The sequence below is a fragment of the Spodoptera frugiperda genome, chromosome 8 (assembly GCF_023101765.2).
Source record: "Spodoptera frugiperda isolate SF20-4 chromosome 8, AGI-APGP_CSIRO_Sfru_2.0, whole genome shotgun sequence".
Taxonomy (NCBI): domain Eukaryota; kingdom Metazoa; phylum Arthropoda; class Insecta; order Lepidoptera; family Noctuidae; genus Spodoptera; species Spodoptera frugiperda.
This window is the reverse complement of record NC_064219.1, coordinates 11,473,916-11,492,174: the sequence shown is the minus strand read 5'-3', so window position 1 is coordinate 11,492,174 and position 18,259 is coordinate 11,473,916. Positions and strand designations below refer to the sequence as shown.

At 40.6% G+C, this 18,259-nt stretch overlaps 7 protein-coding genes across 10 annotated transcripts in view; 6 read left to right on the top strand and 1 right to left on the bottom strand.

Moving 5' to 3' along the window:
- The first annotated feature begins 313 nt into the window (after window positions 1-313).
- On the top strand, window positions 314-2,824 carry LOC118275671 (uncharacterized). Its single transcript, XM_035593725.2, has 3 exons — window positions 314-1,806; window positions 2,057-2,226; window positions 2,414-2,824. The coding sequence occupies exons 1-3, from the start codon at window positions 516-518 to the stop codon at window positions 2,501-2,503; spliced, it is 1,551 nt and encodes a 516-aa protein (XP_035449618.2). The 5' UTR covers window positions 314-515; the 3' UTR covers window positions 2,504-2,824.
- A 225-nt stretch (window positions 2,825-3,049) lies between these two features.
- On the top strand, window positions 3,050-6,489 carry LOC118275264 (zinc finger protein 271). The gene is given in 5 exon segments (XM_035593160.2): window positions 3,050-3,274; window positions 3,673-3,800; window positions 3,941-4,078; window positions 4,157-4,212; window positions 4,280-6,489. Coding segments are annotated over 5 exon segments (2,508 nt in total). The 5' UTR covers window positions 3,050-3,153; the 3' UTR covers window positions 6,345-6,489.
- On the top strand, window positions 6,351-7,013 carry LOC126910913 (zinc finger protein 771-like). Its single transcript, XM_050695228.1, has one exon. The coding sequence runs from the start codon at window positions 6,351-6,353 to the stop codon at window positions 7,011-7,013; it is 663 nt and encodes a 220-aa protein (XP_050551185.1).
- Window positions 7,014-7,080: 67 nt separating this feature from the next.
- On the top strand, window positions 7,081-8,794 carry LOC126910607 (zinc finger protein 182-like). 4 transcript variants are annotated; one of them, XM_035593154.2, is made up of 2 exons: window positions 7,081-7,229; window positions 7,317-8,794. In XM_035593154.2, the coding sequence occupies exon 2, from the start codon at window positions 7,327-7,329 to the stop codon at window positions 8,635-8,637; it is 1,311 nt and encodes a 436-aa protein (XP_035449047.2). In that variant the 5' UTR covers window positions 7,081-7,229; window positions 7,317-7,326; the 3' UTR covers window positions 8,638-8,794. The 4 variants fall into 4 exon arrangements, with proteins under 4 accessions (XP_035449047.2, XP_035449048.2, XP_035449049.2 ...); XM_035593155.2 differs by having other exon boundaries at window positions 7,303-8,794; XM_035593156.2 differs by having other exon boundaries at window positions 7,096-7,237; window positions 7,303-8,794.
- On the bottom strand, window positions 8,691-12,171 carry LOC118275266 (transmembrane protein 179). Its single transcript, XM_035593162.2, has 5 exons — window positions 11,910-12,171; window positions 11,441-11,581; window positions 10,870-11,031; window positions 10,640-10,724; window positions 8,691-10,540 (listed from the first exon to the last, which is right to left on the bottom strand). Exons 1-5 carry the CDS (start codon window positions 12,017-12,019, stop codon window positions 10,349-10,351), a joined length of 690 nt encoding a protein of 229 aa, XP_035449055.1. The 5' UTR covers window positions 12,020-12,171; the 3' UTR covers window positions 8,691-10,348.
- Window positions 12,172-12,615: 444 nt separating this feature from the next.
- LOC118275265 (protein YIF1B) lies at window positions 12,616-17,221 on the top strand. Its single transcript, XM_035593161.2, has 7 exons — window positions 12,616-12,781; window positions 13,145-13,345; window positions 13,581-13,666; window positions 14,181-14,348; window positions 14,572-14,695; window positions 15,058-15,320; window positions 15,409-17,221. Exons 1-7 carry the CDS (start codon window positions 12,757-12,759, stop codon window positions 15,694-15,696), a joined length of 1,155 nt encoding a protein of 384 aa, XP_035449054.2. The 5' UTR covers window positions 12,616-12,756; the 3' UTR covers window positions 15,697-17,221.
- A 684-nt stretch (window positions 17,222-17,905) lies between these two features.
- LOC118275373 (RNA-binding protein Pasilla) overlaps window positions 17,906-18,259 on the top strand; it is a 58,114-nt gene continuing 57,760 nt past the window's right edge. The window contains exon 1 of the mRNA XM_050695289.1: window positions 17,906-17,926. The gene's annotated coding sequence lies outside the window, so the exon portion shown is untranslated. The remainder of the gene's footprint in view (window positions 17,927-18,259) is intronic.

Sequence of the window (18,259 nt, the reverse complement as noted above, 5' to 3'; positions counted from 1 at the left end):
AATTCGAACCTAAAACCTTACTCGGCAGTCTTACTTGCAGCCACTCGACCAAAGGAGCAGTCAACCTAAGAGGTAAACAAACTTAACGGCTCGGTTAATGGATGCTACGGAGACTCGAGTGCGTGGAGCAGATAATAGACATAGTTTATGGTGAATATTACAAACATTTTCAATTAAAAAATACTCTGTTTGTAAAATCTGGTCTACTATTTAAATATCTAATAATAATCTAAGGTTCGTCTAAGTTTAAAGCTTCTCTCGAATACTCTCGTTATAAACCTAATGATATTCATAGGTGTAAAAAACCATTTAAAGCAGCAACGTCTGGTATGTTCTCGTACGTATACCTATTACACTTCTAAGATCAGTAATTTCTAAATTGTCCTCTAACATTACCTATAGAAAACGTAGCCAAGGTTTAGCGCCCCTGACATAACAGTGGAGAAGTCACCAAACGGAGCGCGACACGTCACACGACGCTTCACATTGAAGCGAACATGTGAACAGACGCGACGATGGCACGCCTCCTAGCACTGCTGCTCATTGCACACGGCGCCGCCGAGTGGGTGGAGATCTCGCAGCAGCACTACAGGAAGCCCATCAGAACACATACTCACTTCACGTCCGACAGAGTGATAGATGTCGAAGATACTACAACTCCTTGGAACTACAACAACCACAGTGTCGTCGAGTACAACTGGAACAAGAATCCTGCAACACCGAACGCCGGTAACGTGAAGCGCATGCAACATGTGGAGACTACTACGAAAGTAAACAAAGGACTCAACCTGGACGATGATGATGATGATCTCGAATTAAATGTCGATTTTAGACACTACGAACTTGGATCCACTAAACCAACTACTGAAATAAATAAACCTGATAAGCAAAAAGGTACAATTGAAAGAGTTTCCAACCTCGGTAATATTAAACGGGTCCAGTTGAACAGCAGCCCTGTAAAATCGCCAGTTATCCACAACAAAGGAGATGAAGAAAATTATTTTACCAACAGACACGAGAATGTAGCCTATAGTGACAGTGTTCACACAGAAGCAGACGAGCTCGGTGGCAACAAAAAACCAGAAACTTTTCATAGAAAAATATACATAAGCAACCTGAAAAAATATAGCACTGAGCGATATGCCACATTTCCACCCGACGAAGATGAAATTATTACATTTAATATGGAAGCTACACCCACACGTAATACGAACAAATCGCATTTCAAAAATCAGACCGTGAGGAATTTTTATTCTACAAAGCCAACTTTTATAACTGAAACGGAAGATTTTACCAATTACGAAACTGAACAGGATAGGTTTTACAAGATCCTCAACAGAGATTCCACTGAAACCAACAAGAAGGATAACTTTGCAACAGAAATCATAAACACGAGTGAAGACAGGCGGACCAAGCCTAATACAAAATCTACAACAATAAAGGTTAATAGAGCAGATGAAAACTCCTATGAGTTAAAAGCAGAATCAAACCCCAATAATGTCATTGAAAAGAAACACGAAAAGAACGAAAAAGTTACATCCGTTATTAGTACTGATTTTAAAACAAAACCAAAAGACCCAGTCTCCCCTCCCATCCAAGCTGATCATAACAAAAATGAAATAAAAAATAAAAAAGATGGAACCAACAACACAAAGAACGAAAATAATAATAAAGTTAATGCAATAGAGAACTTGATAAAATTCATGAAAGTAGTTGCTGACACTATATCCAAGAACTCGCGAAGGAACTTCAGAGGAAAGATACAGTATTTACATGAGCTGAAGGATACAATCTTAACTAATATCGGTAAGTTCAATTTATGTTTGTGGACCTATGAACCAGGCACCGTTCGTTACACAGATCCAACATATCTGAACCTGAATTAAAATTTCTTCTATTATGTATCCTTTGATCCGTATACCGTACCTATAGACGGTAAAACAGACTGATAAGCTGTAGCCATGCTGTAGCAACTTAGGACTAAGCTAGCATATTCGAGCTGTCCATAACATCAAGTGTGTGATTATCAAAATAACTTACCTATAAACTCTTGCAGAGGATCGTATAGATGCGACTTGGCCAGACGATGACAGTGCGGGCGCGCGACGACGCTCACGGTCTGCGCACGCGACAGCTCGAGGCCATGTCCACTTTCCCTCCTCAGAAAGTGCCCTGATGACCATATCTTTTCTAACCTTCGCCGTATTCCTCATAAAATTGGTGCTGGTAAGAAAAAAATCTAACTTATTAATACATTTTTAAGTACTAAGTATATAAAAGTCAAGTCCAAATCCCTTTCAAAGTTAAATCCTATGCAATAACCAAACCGATCTGATCATCCGATCCTTTCAATTATATCCGACTTCGTAAATGACAGCCATTAGCATTAATATAACATTTTTGTTATTTGTAGCAAGTGATTCACACGTACAAGAATAAGGCGATGATGGTAGCCCCGCTACTGGTGGCCTCCGGGCGCAACGTGTTCTCCGACCGTGGATGATACAATAAAGATAATAAGTGCCGAATATGCTTTATGATTATAATTATTTTAACCTATTGTATCTAAGGTACATTATGTATCTGTGTTTTATTTTAGACTATTTTTCCTACTTACTAACCGTACTAATCTCAGCTTTACACGGGCCCTTTGATGTAATCCTCCGATTCTTCATAAGAATCTTATCATAATAATACCTATACCTACACAAAAAAGTTATGGAATCAGTTTATTTTTCCTGAGTAACACATTTTCCTTGATTTTACGATTCCTTTTGTTTTCATTTGTATTGTTGCCGGCTTCCCGCCATTTCAAAACAAAAATGGCGTTTGTCTGTCGTTCAGAACTCGTTATCCGAATCAAGCGCCTTTCTAATTTTTTATTTGATAAAATGAAAGTAATGACTGAATAATATTCATTAAAATTATACTATTCAAATTTAAGTACACTAATAAAGTGTACAAGTATTAAAAAATATTAAATGATAAAAGTAAAACTTGTAACCGTTTCTAAACGAAATGCATTTGAAGCAAACAAATAAAATGAGTAAATGACACTAATGACAGCTATTATTGAACGAAACTGGCAGGCAAGAGTACTTGTTTGTACTTTGGTTTTCTTTACTAGTTTTTTAGTGATATTCTTAATATAAAATGAATGCAACAGAGGAGATATTTATGATAAGTGCTCTTCCGAGCTCTAGTCAACCATCGACTTCTACACAAAAACTGGGCGAGCTGGTATTGTCAGGCGGCCCGCAAGTTAACCTTGAAAGTGAGTACAAAAATTAAATTATTGCTCTTATTTGTTTATTTCCAATAACGTATTGTTTTTAAAAATACTGCTTTGCGTAGAAATAATTTAACATCATCAGTAAAGTGAAGTTAGTAACTTAAACAAATGAATGTCATGTTGCTCTGGATACTAAATTGTACACCATTATAATTTCCATTGTTTATTTACATGTTTGTATCAACTGTTTTGGTAACAAATACTTTTTTTTTTATTTTAAATTTTACCAAATACAATTAAGTAATTTGTAACTTGACAAAATGCCTTGGATAGATATACTAAGTGATTCATTCAATTGTTTACTTATGAAATACCAACTAATCAATTAAGATAGACAATGTAAAATCCCCTAAATTACAATAATCTGATGTAATTGACAGATGTGAAAGACTTCTCCCATGTGTGTCGGACATGTGCCACTATCACCGAGTTTGTGATCCCAATATTTTCTGGAGAGGGCCTGCAGAACAACCTGGCTGACAAGATACACAAACACTTACCTATACAGGTGATTATTCATTCCTATCAACTAGTTCACAATATAAAAATTAATGTGTGTGAATGATTTAAATTAATTATTCATGTGTCTTGTTTTACTGCATTAGATGTTCTACTGTATGGTGTGTAGTAATGAGATGCTGTGTGTAGGTGTGTGTGGAGGACGCCCTGCCGGTGGTGCTGTGCTACCAGTGCAGCAGCACCCTGCTGGCGTGGCACGAGCTGGTGCAGTGCTGTCTGCACGCCGACACCGCACTGCGCGCCACACTCGCCACGCACCTGCTGCAGGTACCACCCTGGGACATACTGTCTGTACTCACTTCTAGTCACTAATATATTTCAATTTAATAAACCATTGTTTTTCAGGAACCAAAAACAACAAATGTCACGTCAAACTCCATAGAAAATGAAGCACAGCCCAAGTAAGTACACCTCATATCACTTGTGTCGATATTCTTGCAGACTTTGCCACGTGTATTCACATTTCAGGTCGTTATACACTATCGTCAACAGTGTTCTCGTTGACTACTTCCATAACGTTGTGGAAGAAGATGATGTGGAGTTTGTTTGCCAGAAGTGTGTGGAGCAGCCGAGGTTGCCGACAGTGCGCAGCCTGGCCGAGCACTTACTGCACGCGCACTCCCCGCCCGGGGACGCGCACACACGCGACTCTGTCAACACCTTCATCACTGATAACATCACGTTCGAACAAGCGCTAGTGACTAACGATTCCGACACAGAGATACAGGCGAGTGCAGAGAAGTCGAAACCAGACACAGACAAGAACAACAAAAAGGTATCGGACGCTGCCGCAGCCACCCTGTACTGCCCGTACTGCACCGCCGTGTTCTCGAGCGCCACGCGGCTCGTGCACCACCTCAACAAGCACGTCCAGGTCAGCATGGCGGCCGGGGTGCTGTGCTGCGACCTGCTCTACCACGACAAGAAACTCTTCGTCAAACACTTGCAGGAAGCACACATCGACCGAGACGATGCGACACGAGAGGCGCTAACCCAGGTCACTTGTGGCAGTTGTGGTTTCATCACTGATCACGTCGACAAATTAAAAGAACACTGCAAAAGTACGCATGAAAAGGTAAAAAATAAAAAAGTAAAGAAAGTAGAGAATCCAGACAACCAGAAACTGATCCCAGCGGTGTGTCCCGAGTGCAACAAGACGTTCTCGAACAAGTACAACATGTTCGTGCACATGCGCTGCCACTCCGCCGCCAAGCTGTACGCGTGCGACGTCTGCTCCAAGACGTACAGCTCGCAGGCCAACCTCAACACGCACAAGAAGGTGGTGCACCAAGGGAAGCTGGACTTCACGTGCTCCGTCTGCAAGGACGCCTTCGGCACGCGCCTCGAGCGCGACGTGCACGCGCGCATACACACCGGGGAGACTCCGTTCAAGTGCGAGCACTGCGGCAAGGCCTACCGCGCCAAGAACACGCTCAACCGACACATGGAGATCCATTTAGGCATAAAGAAACACGAATGCGGCATCTGCTCCAAAAAGTTTCGGAGGAAGAGTCACCTGGACCGGCACATAGAGACGCACATGAAGTAACGGAGCATTATTTGTTTCAGGAGCCCCAGCTTCTCTTACGAAGAGCCCGCGCACACGGACCGACTGTCCGCGCAGTCCGATGACGAGCCGCTGGCCACGCTCGCCACCAGAAAGCCCGCACGACTGTATAAACGTTTCTATAGAGCCCTCGTCAATTTCAGAAACCATTTTGTCAGTGACCACCAAGAAGAGTGTCCTGATTCCACGGAATCTAGTGTTTCTGAGGTCGAAGATAATGATGTGGATAGATTCGATGACTTGACACAGTGTAACATGAGGAGAGACAGACTCGACGAGGCGACCAGATTAGAACTAAACGAAGTCCAAAATAAAATTAACGACAAAACATACTACACGTGCAAGATATGTAGTAAGAACCTGAGCTCTGCGCACACATACTTGTTCCACAAACGTATACACACGGGCGAGCGGCCGTGCGTGTGCCATATCTGTGGCAAACAGTTCCGGGCACCCAACGGACTGCAGCGGCACCTCACGGAAACACACGAGCGCGTTCGCAGATACAACTGTAGCTTATGTCCTAAGAATTTTGCCAACTCGCAGAATCTCAAGCAGCACTTGCGAATACACACAGGAGAGAAACCGTTCGAGTGTTCCCACTGTGGGAAGCGGTTCACCCAGAGCGGCTCATTGCACGTGCACCTGAAGACACACAGCGGACAGTTCCCGTTCCAGTGCGCCGAGTGCGGCGCCAAGTTCCGGCTGCGCTCCGGCCTGGCCCGGCACCGCCTCAAGCACACCGGCGAGCGCCCGCACGTCTGCCCGCACTGCGGCAAGGCCTTCCGCCAGCGACACGAGCTCTACAGCCACGCCCTGGCGCACTCCGACGCCAAGCCCTTCTCCTGCACGCTCTGCGGCCTCGCCTTCCGCCAGCGCCGGGCGCTGCGCCACCACGCCAAGCGGGTGCACGCCGCCGACGCCTCCCTCGCGCACGTCGTCTACGACCCCGTCGGACACTACTAGATCCTAATGTGCATTGTCAACTATTTCAGTATCAATACACTTGATCCCGTGCTTTGCATTTCCAGAGATGTCACATCGGAAGAGGCAGTTCGAGAAGATAGTAAATGTAAAGTCAACGAGATAACTGAGAAACCAGAATTTACTATCACCGAGAACGGGAAACGATACGCCAAGTGCGGAGTGTGCCAGAAGAGCGTGTCGCTGAGCTCGTGGGCGCGGCACGTGCGCACGCACCGCGGGGAGCGGCGCCACAGCTGCCACGCGTGCGGCCTGGCCTTCGGGGACAGCGCCAACCTGGCGCGCCACGTGCGGGCGCTGCACGCGCGCCTGCGCCCGCACGCCTGCGCCACGTGCGGCAAGACCTTCTCGCGCAACTGCCACCTGCAGGAGCACGCGCGCTCGCACTCGGCCAGCCGCGCCTTCGTGTGCGCGGCGTGCGGCGCGGCCAGCAAGTCGGCGGCGGCGCTGCGCTCGCACGCGCGGAGCCACGCGGCGCCGCAGCACGCCTGCGTCACGTGCGGCGCGCGGTTCAAGCGGCGCGCCGAGCTGGCCGCGCACCTGTCCGTGCACTCCGGCGAGCGCCCGCACGTCTGCGGCTGCGGCCGCGCCTTCCGCCTGCGCGCGCAGCTCACGGCGCACGCGCGCACGCACGCACCGCGCGCGTCCTAGTCGTCGTAAAACAAGACAAGGAACGAGGAAACAAGAAACACGCTCCCACCACGTATATTTGTAGCAAAACGAATCCCACGCGTATGCCTTTAGAAAAAGATAATAAGACATTAAGTATTCATATTCATATCTCGGTTATGTTTGGCGTAAAATTATGAAGATTATCGAATATTAGCGAGTGGATAGATAGAAAAACTAATATGATACGATCCTAAGGTCAGAAGGTATACATACAATATACTCAAAAGATAAAGCATTCAGTTGAGCTGGCCCATGAGATGACTTGCAGGCACTTTGTTGCAGGTACTCAGACATGGACATGGCACAGTACCGAGTAGAGTCGCTGCCGCAGTACAGGCCGGGCAGCCCGCGCGCCTGCGACTACTGCCGCTGGCGGGCGCGCGACCAGGCGCACTACAAGGAGCACCTCATCGCGGCACACTCCGACCTCTTGTTCTACTGCGAGGAGTGCGACAAGTACATCAGTAGGAAGGACTTCATACTGCACATGTCGCTGCACGCCACGCAGTACACCTCCGGACAGGACAAGACTGATAAACGACAGAAAATTAGGAAAAAAGAAGATGACGATGGAAGTAACAGTGAACTGCGACAGAGTACAGAAGACTTGGATTCAGCGAGCGACGGAATAAACAACAGCGAGAATAGCAACCAAGAGAATGAGTTTTCGGACCACAGCGATATGGATTATGAGTTTGGTCCTCTGCCTGAGTCCGTGTTCGAAGCTATAGAAGACTCGCAAGATAGCCAGCTGCTGGAAAACGATGAAAATAACACTGCCGAGAATGGCCGCGTGAGCGACGAATCCAACAAGACAATCCGACTTACTATCGAAAGGAATACTATCAGTAATATTAGTAATACTATAACGAGTACGGAAATGCATAGCCTCAGCAGTTGTGCGGTAACTATAGAACATAATAGCACTCTGTCTGTAACTGTCAGTAGCAATATCATAGCACATGACACAACAGCCACCGAAGATAGTAGCAACAGTGGTGCTAAAACACCTGTTATTAGTTTCACTGGGCCAGGCGAGGAGAGTGACAAAAGTAAAAAGCAATACCAACATAAGAAGACCCGCACATGTCCTATCTGCGCGAAGGTATACACTGCGTCGTCCAGTTATTTCTACCACATGAAATACTTCCATAAAGGAAGCAGAGAACACGAATGCGAAGTATGTGGAAAAAAATTCACAACCAAACCCAGTTTGACACAACACATGGCCATCCACAATGGACAGTATGACTTACAATGCAAAGTGTGTGAAAAGAAATTTAAATTTAAAGCAAGTCTATATATACACGAACAGACGCATAGCGGAAAGAAAGTATGGTCGTGTAGCCAATGCCACAGGTCGTTTAGATGGAGAACACATCTGACGAGACACATGAAAAGGCACGCGTCGGAGAAAACCCATGTCTGTGCTACCTGCGGCCGCGGGTTCAGTATTCGGTGTGACTTACTGAGACATGCGCGTACGCACACCGTAGGAAACTTCTCTTGTGATAAATGTGGGCAGAAGTTTGCTCAACTGCGATATTTGAAAGTCCACATCGCTAGGCAACATTCGATAAATATTGTGAAAGAATCTCTGTAAAGACTGATTTTGTTATTAGTATTAATTGTAGTAAATTGAATAAAAGTCACTAATGTTTAAATCATGTACATATATTGCAATCAGGCTCTCTGTATTATGAGCATGTTTACATTTTGATAATAGAGAATTACAAAAATTAAACAAAAAATGAATTCAACTTGTGTTTAATTGCATTCATATACCTATAATATTAATACCGCTCTTAATTGAAGTTACGGACAGTTTCCCTTTTTGTGTTTCTGATTGATTTGTTGTGATATTTGTAAAATACAAATAAAGGTAGGTAATCGTAGTTACTCACTTTCAGTAGTATTTAAAAATTTAATTTCGGATTTAATCACGAATACTTTGTAAATGAATTATTTGAATATAAAAGTGACAGCAAATAACTCGAAATTACATATCATAATAATTGAACTTGGTAGTAAGCATTGAAACTAATTGCTATTTTTTGTCTTACTTTTAATTTGTGTCTTGGAATACAACACTAAACAAACATTATTATCTTAAAATTCAATTTCAAATTAAGTTAATCCATTACAAAATTCAATCAGGTTTTTAACAGATTTAAAAAGAAACTGATAATATCGATGCAAATTTTACTCGAAATTATTAGTATATATCAATAAGTTACTATGAATAGTTAGACAATTACTGGTTTTCCAATTCATATGACAATACCGTACATCAATTTTAATTTAATAAAGTTAACATAATAATGTATTGACACACATATTTCGCAAATTCAAATATCACAGTCAAAATATCGGAAAATGAATAGAATGTAAACAGTATTTTTTTATGAAACACGCCGGTAGACGAGCACGCGTATCACCTGATTGTGAGCAATCGTTGCCGCACACTTGAAACACCAGAGACGTTACACCGGCAAATGTTAATCCGATTAGAAGTTGTAGTTTGAAATTGTTATTTATTTTAAACTAAAGATTGAAAGTGAGTATTAGTATTGTTGTAAAAAGTATAACTGCACAGATTTAAAGTTTCGTTATTAAAAAGCCGTAAGTAAATAATTATTTCTTCAAATTAACACATCATCTACTTATCAACAAAGAACAGTAAACTCGCAATGGTTTTTATTATATTAAACAACATCTTATTTAGTATACAGTAAGAAAACAATGCATAAAGCATCTATTTGTACAAAATAACTGGAGATTAAATTATTATCACATACATACATTGTCATATCCTATACATACATCGTCGGTGTCGCCAAACTTTAGCATAATATTGCATTAATTTGATTTAGTAAATATTTAACTGGGCACTGCATTAAATTTTATGAATTCATTTAATTCATCGGTTGTTTTTTGTATTGATGCTATATAATGGATGGACTAAATAATTTAATGCTTTTCGCTCATTTATAAATACTGTACATGGCATAATTTTAAATATTATTGATTACTATGAATCTTCATACACATAATATGTCTGTATACTTTACGCAATTTGCCTCTAGCCCCACTAGCCTACCTCATCCTATCAATAACAATCAGTTCGTAATCAGCCTTGTGACCGTGCACCTGTTGTAAGTGAGACAGATACAAAGATCATGGACAATCTCGTTTCGATAATTATCGGATGCTGAAATAAATAGCTCGGTAATTTATTTCCAAAGATTGTTCAATAAATATACAATTCTTAGATAATACTCCTCTTAAATATTGATACTTCGCATTGTTTTAATCTATTCAGGTTTGTCAATGGGTGGTGTGGAGCGACCATCTTGTGTAGTGGGGGAGCCACTTTCGTTTACCAGTCGCTGTCGCTCGCGGTACATGGACACCTGGATGTTCTCTAGTTGATGATACCGACACACCTTGATTGTTGAGAACACTGCCAGACCCACCCAAGTCGCAAATGTAGCCCATGCTCCAAACTGGACAAATATAACATAATTTTATTAAATAAAAAGTTTGTCCTAAGATAGTGCACAGCAAAAATAAGCCTAAAGGAAAATAATATCTTTTCATATTACCTGTGTTGAGCCAATTTCAATATAGAATCCACTGGTTGTAATATTATCTTTGATGTCTATGATCTGGCCAGCCGCATCTTCACAGCTGAAATAAAAAATAGATTAAAGATATGTATTGATACTATTAACTGAGTTGAATAAGAAGCATAATGCTCAGGAGAATATGATTTAGCTAAAAGAAAAATGATCATAATTATTACAAAATTCAATGATTATGCTATCCCACATACCTTGGGAACCTCTCCACAATATTCTGGCACCATGTCATAAACCCAAGAGTAACCATCACAGCAGCAGACACTGCTAGGCCACAGAGTAGAATACAACCCACTGCTTCCAGAAATGCTGACAGGAACGAACTGTCTATGCCCTTGTACATAAACATAGACAACCTGAGGAAAACCACCATGTTTAGATTTAAACACATATTTTATTGCTATGTATGATATGCCACAGGAAATAATTATTCATTTCCTCTAATAATGTTGTTTCATGTAAGTGTACCATAATTCATTATATATGATGAATCATTCAATAATGTTTCAATAATACTTTTTCCAAAACTTCAAATATTTTTGAACAGCAAATAAAATAAAATTAATAGCTAGCTTATAAATTCAATCCTGTAATATGATTAGCTCTATCTTTATTTTATAACAAACAACAATGAAAATGCTAGCATAATGACTTTATTAGTATTGAATGTCAAGTATTATCATACATAGTTGATAGTTATTACAAATTACATACTTCTCAGTTACTATTTAACACAAGGACAATTTAATACCAGGGAGCACTGACCTGTAGATCTGAACGCAGCATACAAGGAATATGAGGACTCCGACCACTATGACATAGTCGCAATAAGCCCTCGGTGCCCAGGATACCAGCAGCTGACCATTCTCCTGCCACTCACCGTGGGAGAACAGCAGGCAGTGACCACTGGTGACAAGGTTTGTTATGTATAGTACTGCTTACAGCCCAAGTAATGTAAAGTTCGGTAAAGTATTTCAAAGTATAACATAACTTCTACTCCAATATTACTTAATTTGTTATTATTCATCAACATTTACATGGTTCATTACATTACATTTGTACCTACTGATAAATCTCTAGGTAGTAGGTAGGTAGGTACTTGAGTAATACTGTGGAATCTACCAGTATCATAAAATTATGAGGAAAGTTGGATATTTTTATGTATTTAAAAATTAAAGCATACCATTACAATTGTTATACATGGATGTAGAAGGCAATAGGATCTGCAACTTACTTGAATTCCTCCTGATGTAAGCTCATAGGCACTATAATACATAGTGACAATATGAACCCCACCAGGTAGCCAGCTATTTGGCTTAGCAGCAGCACGTTCGTCAGCGCCATCACATTAATTTATGCGATTAAAAACTTATGATAAGTGCCGATACAATAGTCTGTGCACAGATAAATGGTGTGAATAATTATTTTAGATAGGAGAGGATGAGGAAAACACAAAACAAAGCTGACGTTTGAGACCTTCGCAGTTCGCACAATTGACAGTTGAGTTGACAATGTTGACATTTCATGTTATCATTATCATTCGTATCGTTCTAAACCGTCTTGAATTATTCAATATATAAAACAGCGTTATATCTTGTATTTTCCTACTACGTAGACAGCGGTGCTTTAATTTGATTTTATATTAGAAGTATATTATTTAAGTTAAATAATTTTAAAAGTATCATTGAAGTCTTTTACCAGCTACAATAAAAACGAAACGTTATTGCGTTTCGACTCATGCAGTATATTAAAGTGTTTTATTTCCGATAACATTTATAAACGCGCGAATGCATACATTGAAAAATATTTTCTAGTATAGATCTTTTTTAAAACAATATTTCAAGATAATAGACGCGGTTGGCTTTATTGAAATTCAAATTATATGATAAAGATTTTAATTACATTGTAAATATAAATTGTGAAAAAAATTATGCTGACACAACGAAATGTAAATGTCAAATTGTGACAAATCTGACGTTGGTGATGTGTTTCAATCAGTGGTGGAATTAGAAATAAATCGTGTTAATTGAAGAACTTACTATGTCATTGCCTTCCCATTAGACTGATTGCAAACTAAAATAATGAATTTCAACGCTTCCAGAAATGGTATGTAGTTTTGTATGTATAAACAATAATATCACCTGTTACCGACTTGCTGTAGTAAAATCTGGCCATATCTAACAATAAAACACAAAGTTCTCATTCAATTACAGTGAATTAATGCCATTGTATCTATAAAAACGCCAAATATTTGATCCTCTTTTTAGAAAACCTTAATAATATAATTGTATCCCGAACTTAATCACAAGCCTTGGTGTAAAGCTTCCTGCCTGACAACGGCGGTTGTTGATACATCTAACAATCTATGAACCGTTTTATTTAATACACGTAGCTAACTAAACTATAATATGATATTCAAGTATAGTAATAAGTAGTTGTTATAATTTTTAATGTGATAAATGGTTGTAGTGGGCCAGGGCGGTGGAATCCGCAAGGCTAAGCGTGTGAGCGATGTAGCAGCGATGGGGGCGCCGTCGCCGAGCCCTGCCTTCAGCCCCGCACCAGCATACAATGCAGGGTTCCAACCTGCAGGCCCTCCTCCACCTTACCAAGAGGGAATCCAATTGGATGCCTCACAAGACTTTAGCAATGCAGCTCCTCCACCTGGCAGTAAGTTCCAATTGATTACCTATCACTTTTATACAACTTTGGCTACAATTTTTGAAGTGGAATTGATGAGTGCTCTGATTAGACAGTTAGTACTATTCACAACAATCTGACATGTCAGTTGAATGATTGATGAAGCACACAACATATTACTATGACTTGTACAACTTACTACATAAACATTTTACAAAAGATTTAGTTATTCATCAAGACTACAAGAAATGGTTTCTTTTTCCAGATTTTGGCTACATGGGTGGCTACCCCCAATCTCCTATGGTAAACCCAGCCCAGTTGGGGTCAATGCTGCACCAACCCATTGTGCAGGTACTACATTTGAAACTATACTAGACTATTCTTATAAGAATTATTTCTGGTAAGATTCTTTTTTGTAATATCTGGAACCAGTGATTGTTAAAAATTTCAGTAGCACAACATTTATCACCTACGAATTAATCTCAGAAACTAGTTAGTGGCTCGAATTTAAACTTTTTTATGCTATTAGCTAGTAAACAAGCAGATGCATTGCAGGCCTTTTTGGGGTTAGGAATTTTAGGGTTGTTGTAGAATTGGGGATTGGGAAGATTAGGAAAGGGGTAATTGAGCTTTCAGTAACCTCACTCCTGCAACGAAACACAACGCAAGCATTGTTTCATGTTAGGTTTTTGTAAAACTGTATTATCACTACAGTAGAGCCAACCAATACTTGCCGAAGCAGGGGTCATCCACACTTATACTTTTTATTAGTTAGTTCATTTCAAGGAAGACTGTAGGCTATAAAACTTTATTTAAATTGTTTCTTAGTACGCAATACTCAGCAGATATGATGTTCCCTCTTCAGGATATGGCTCTGCAGTACGGCAACCAGCTGGCGGCGCAGGGACGCGAGGCGGTGCAGCGGGAGATAAACAAATACGTCCCAGTGTCACGGCTGCGGTACTACTTCGCGGTGGACACGCGATACGTGCTGCGGAAGTTGCTGCTAATCATATTCCCCTACACACATAAGGTTAGTATCTAATAGACAGATATGTGTGGGTACACCCACTTGTTTTATCACACTCATTGTTCAGTTTGGTCTTTTAGTCCGAGTGTAATGATATAGAATGAGTCATACTCAGTAACTGCTGGGTTTATGTCTATGTTTATTCTGAGCATACACACAGTAAGCTTTAATTTATATAATCTATTAATAACTAATTGTAGCAGTAACTGGTATTGTATTCCCTCAGGAATGGATGGTGAAATACGACCAGGACACGCCGGTGCAACCTCGCTACGACATCAACGCGCCGGACCTGTACATACCCTCCATGGGATACGTCACATACGTGCTGCTCGCTGGATTCATGTTAGGTAAGTGTTGGTTATGATCTAATAAACTACTGTACCCTGCCTATCGGAGCTGCAGAACAATATTCTGTGTTACTACGGAACATGTTGTATATCAAAATCTTTGTTAATACTTTTTCCAAAGCCTGACAGCCATAAGTCTCGAGTAACCAGTCATTAAGCCAGTACATTGAAATTGGAAACAAAGTATTATCGCCACAGGAAATATTACACGACAGCTGCAAGTAACAGTAATCATGTCATGATTATACAAAGTCAAAGTTCAGACTACAGTAAAAAGTTCTATTGATATTAGGTGCTGCTTTGATAACAAACGAATCATTTCGTTATTTATGTTTTTATTAATAAATATGGCTTACTTCCAGGTCTACAGCACAGGTTCTCACCAGAACAAATTGGCATGCAGGCGTCCTCAGCGCTGGCGTACATAATCTTCGAGATGATCATGTACCTGGTCACCTTATATGTCACCAACACCAGCACACATCTGAAGACCCTGGATCTGCTGGCCTTCTCCGGGTACAAGTACATCATCATGATTGGCAGCCTCCTGGCTAGCCTCATGCTGGGCAGGACCGGCTACTACTGCTCTCTGGTCTACACCAGTTTCGCGTTGTCTTATTTCTTGGTGAGTTCTTTGCACCATGTTTATTTTTGGTTTCGTATTTCTCATTTGAAATTTGTTGTGTTTAGATACATTTAATTGTGTATTGCAGGTAAAGACGCTCCGACTGCAAGTGCTGTCAGGGTCGCATGCGAGCGAGGCGGCGGCAGCGCCGGCGTACGGGTACGGCGCGGGCGCGTACGGCGCCAACCCGTACGCCGACAGCTGGAGCAAGCCGGCGGCGGGCGGCAGCAAGCGGCGCGTGTACTTCCTGCTGTTCGTGGCGCTCATGCAGCCGCTGCTGTCGTGGTGGCTCACGTACCACCTGGCGCCCGCCGCGCCGCCTGCAGCTGCCACGCTGGCGCCCGGAATGGCGGCGCCCCTGTCCCCCGCGCGATAGCGGCGCCCTCTACCCACGGAGCGGGCTCTCACTGTTCTACATTCTTATACATGCATTTTTTTATTCGGAAAATGTGGGCTTATTGGTATACAGATTATTTCATCGATTGGTACAAAGCTGACTGTGACTTGTGAAGCATTGACTCGGTATCCAGTGTGCACAAACAAATTAGTTTTGTCTGTAATGTTGTCGGCAATGACATGTGTAACTGTTTCTCATCCACTCCAAATCATGTTTCATACAGATTTTAAATACACTGTAATGTGATGTATATGATGATACGCCATGTTTCCAAGTTGAAATAAATCACTAGTTGCCAATGCAAACTATTGAATAGTTGTCTTGGAACAGTTGGAGCCCGCCACTGTGTATACAGCATGCTGATACATCGTGTCACTGTGTCACTCCACTCTGCTACACTACTCCGGGAATGAACCTGTAACACGCTGTGTCAGTACCTAGTCTTAAACAAATTATGAAAGTTTTGTAAATACAAATATTATATTGATTTTATAATGCCTCATTGTCAAGTTTTGTAACATTTTCTATTTCTTGTATAATAAAAAGGAATATAATGAGCAACTTAGTTTTTTAAACTGAAAATATTGTACTTAATTCATAAAATTCTTAAATCAATTAATATTATCAATAACACACAACATGCAAATAGATAGGAGATGAAAAATGTTACAAAACACACTAAATATTTCTATCTACAAATATGACCGTAATTTTACACTACCACAAGTCCAGTGTTTACCTGTCTTTCATTTACTCTGACATCCGGTCTTAGTATTTACTTTCTGTGTAACTAAACTAACGTACTTCCCAAGCTTCCATTGTGTAATACTTCGGGATTTTTATAACAATTGCGACGCATGCCTGCGTGTCTATCTCCTGACACATATTTGGGATCAAGTTAATTGTATTTTGTGGTACCAGTAAGATATACGTAGGTATGTTTTCATTGATAGAATTACATTCCATGATAAAGCCATTGAAATTAGCTACGACTCTTGGTTTTAAATAAATTTCTGATTCAAGTTACATTGTTATTAACGCTAGTGAATAAATATGGTTGAATTCTTACTATCACTTATGTAAATAAAACACGGTATTACGATACTAATTACTGTAATGTAAATGTTACCAAGTTTATAACAAAGTACAAAGTTGACATTACATAAGTTTAACATGGTGCAATTATCAAGTTAAGGTTTCACACAGTTTTTTGTTGATGGACTTACAGGCATTTAGTATTTGTTCCCTGTAACTGTAAAGATCCCTACACCATAGACACGCAGGCAGTGCTAACCATACTAAAATATCCCAGCAAGTGTATAATCTCTTCTCGATATTATTTTACGAAGTTTCTTATAATTTATTCGATACAATGACGTCTAGCGTCCGTCAGCGTAGCATACCGTGTCGATAGTACTGAGTACATACAGCCGGGCTGTATCGTGCAGTGAACGAGAATTTTGTACTAATTCAATGCAATATTAAAGGCTAGTTTTGTATTCCATTTGGTCTATCATTTTATTTTATTTTATTCCTATCTTAATTCTAACCCATACCATACCTGGTGGATTGATTTACCGTAATAGGTACCTAATAGGGGCAAACCAACGAACCAATTACCAGATACCCGCACCTTAAGAGTAATTACAAACGTATTGCCGATCTTCTGGCGGGAGTTGGGACTGAAATCGTGTCAATTTGCGGTTAAATTATAATCTCCTGATTAACACGGGCTATTCAAGGGCCATAACTAACATACCTGATGACAACCTCGATGTCTTGTATAGCCGCTCAATTTATTAACTGATCTCAATCCAAAATCTTCATTAATTTCGGTCGTTAAATACACGTTTGCCACTTCCATGTGAAAGTACCGACACAGCGGTATTTGTTGAATAAAATAATAAAGCAAGCGAGGGTATGTAGAGGAACAGTCTCCTTTGTTTGACTGAGTTGACACTCGTCATCCGAGTTCGGTACTACTTCTTCGATAATTCCTGTGTGGTTTAATTTATTTTCTTAATCAGTTGCATAAGAAATAATAATACAACCTACCTGACAATATCAAATTAGTTAATCTGTGTTTAAGTTGTTTGCGGACGTCCTGTGAAGTTTAGTGCAGTGCAGTGCCTGAAATCCTGAAACCATGTACAAGGAAATGTATTACTATTGCAAGCAGAAACCGAAGGAAACGGAACGTAGGTTAATGGTAAGCATATATTAGGTATGAACACTAACCACCTATAAGTAACAGGTTTCTTAACATTGAAAGAGCATGCGTTAGATATATTATAAATTTATAACCTACCACGGTACACAAACATGCGGTCTAGGTAACAAAAGTGCTGATTTCAGAAGTTTTGGTTTCGTTCAGATTCTTTTAAAGTAACAAATTATACCTATAGGTACATATATATCTTTAGTTCTGAAACTGTATATTACAAAAAGGGTCAGAGCCGGATTAACCCTAACATGGGCATGTAGGCAGTACAATTTTTTTTATGGATTAGTTGGTAAACTAGCAAACGAGTCACCTGATGGT

Coding starts and splice junctions, on each gene's coding strand:
- LOC118275671 (XM_035593725.2), top strand. CDS start 516: ATGGCACGCCTCCTAGCACTGCTGCTCATTGCACACGGCGCCGCCGAG. Junction 1,807..2,056: donor TACAATCTTAACTAATATCG/GTAAGTTCAATT, acceptor AAACTCTTGCAG/AGGATCGTATAGATGCGACT. Junction 2,227..2,413: donor TCCTCATAAAATTGGTGCTG/GTAAGAAAAAAA, acceptor TGTTATTTGTAG/CAAGTGATTCACACGTACAA.
- LOC126910913 (XM_050695228.1), top strand. CDS start 6,351: ATGTGCATTGTCAACTATTTCAGTATCAATACACTTGATCCCGTGCTT.
- LOC126910607 (XM_035593154.2), top strand. CDS start 7,327: ATGGACATGGCACAGTACCGAGTAGAGTCGCTGCCGCAGTACAGGCCG.
- LOC118275266 (XM_035593162.2), bottom strand. CDS start 12,019: ATGGCGCTGACGAACGTGCTGCTGCTAAGCCAAATAGCTGGCTACCTG. Junction 11,032..11,440: donor TGCTGCGTTCAGATCTACAG/GTCAGTGCTCCC, acceptor GGTTTTCCTCAG/GTTGTCTATGTTTATGTACA. Junction 10,725..10,869: donor ATTGTGGAGAGGTTCCCAAG/GTATGTGGGATA, acceptor TTTTTATTTCAG/CTGTGAAGATGCGGCTGGCC.
- LOC118275265 (XM_035593161.2), top strand. CDS start 12,757: ATGAATTTCAACGCTTCCAGAAATG. Junction 13,667..14,180: donor TGCACCAACCCATTGTGCAG/GTACTACATTTG, acceptor TTCCCTCTTCAG/GATATGGCTCTGCAGTACGG. Junction 14,349..14,571: donor TATTCCCCTACACACATAAG/GTTAGTATCTAA, acceptor GTATTCCCTCAG/GAATGGATGGTGAAATACGA.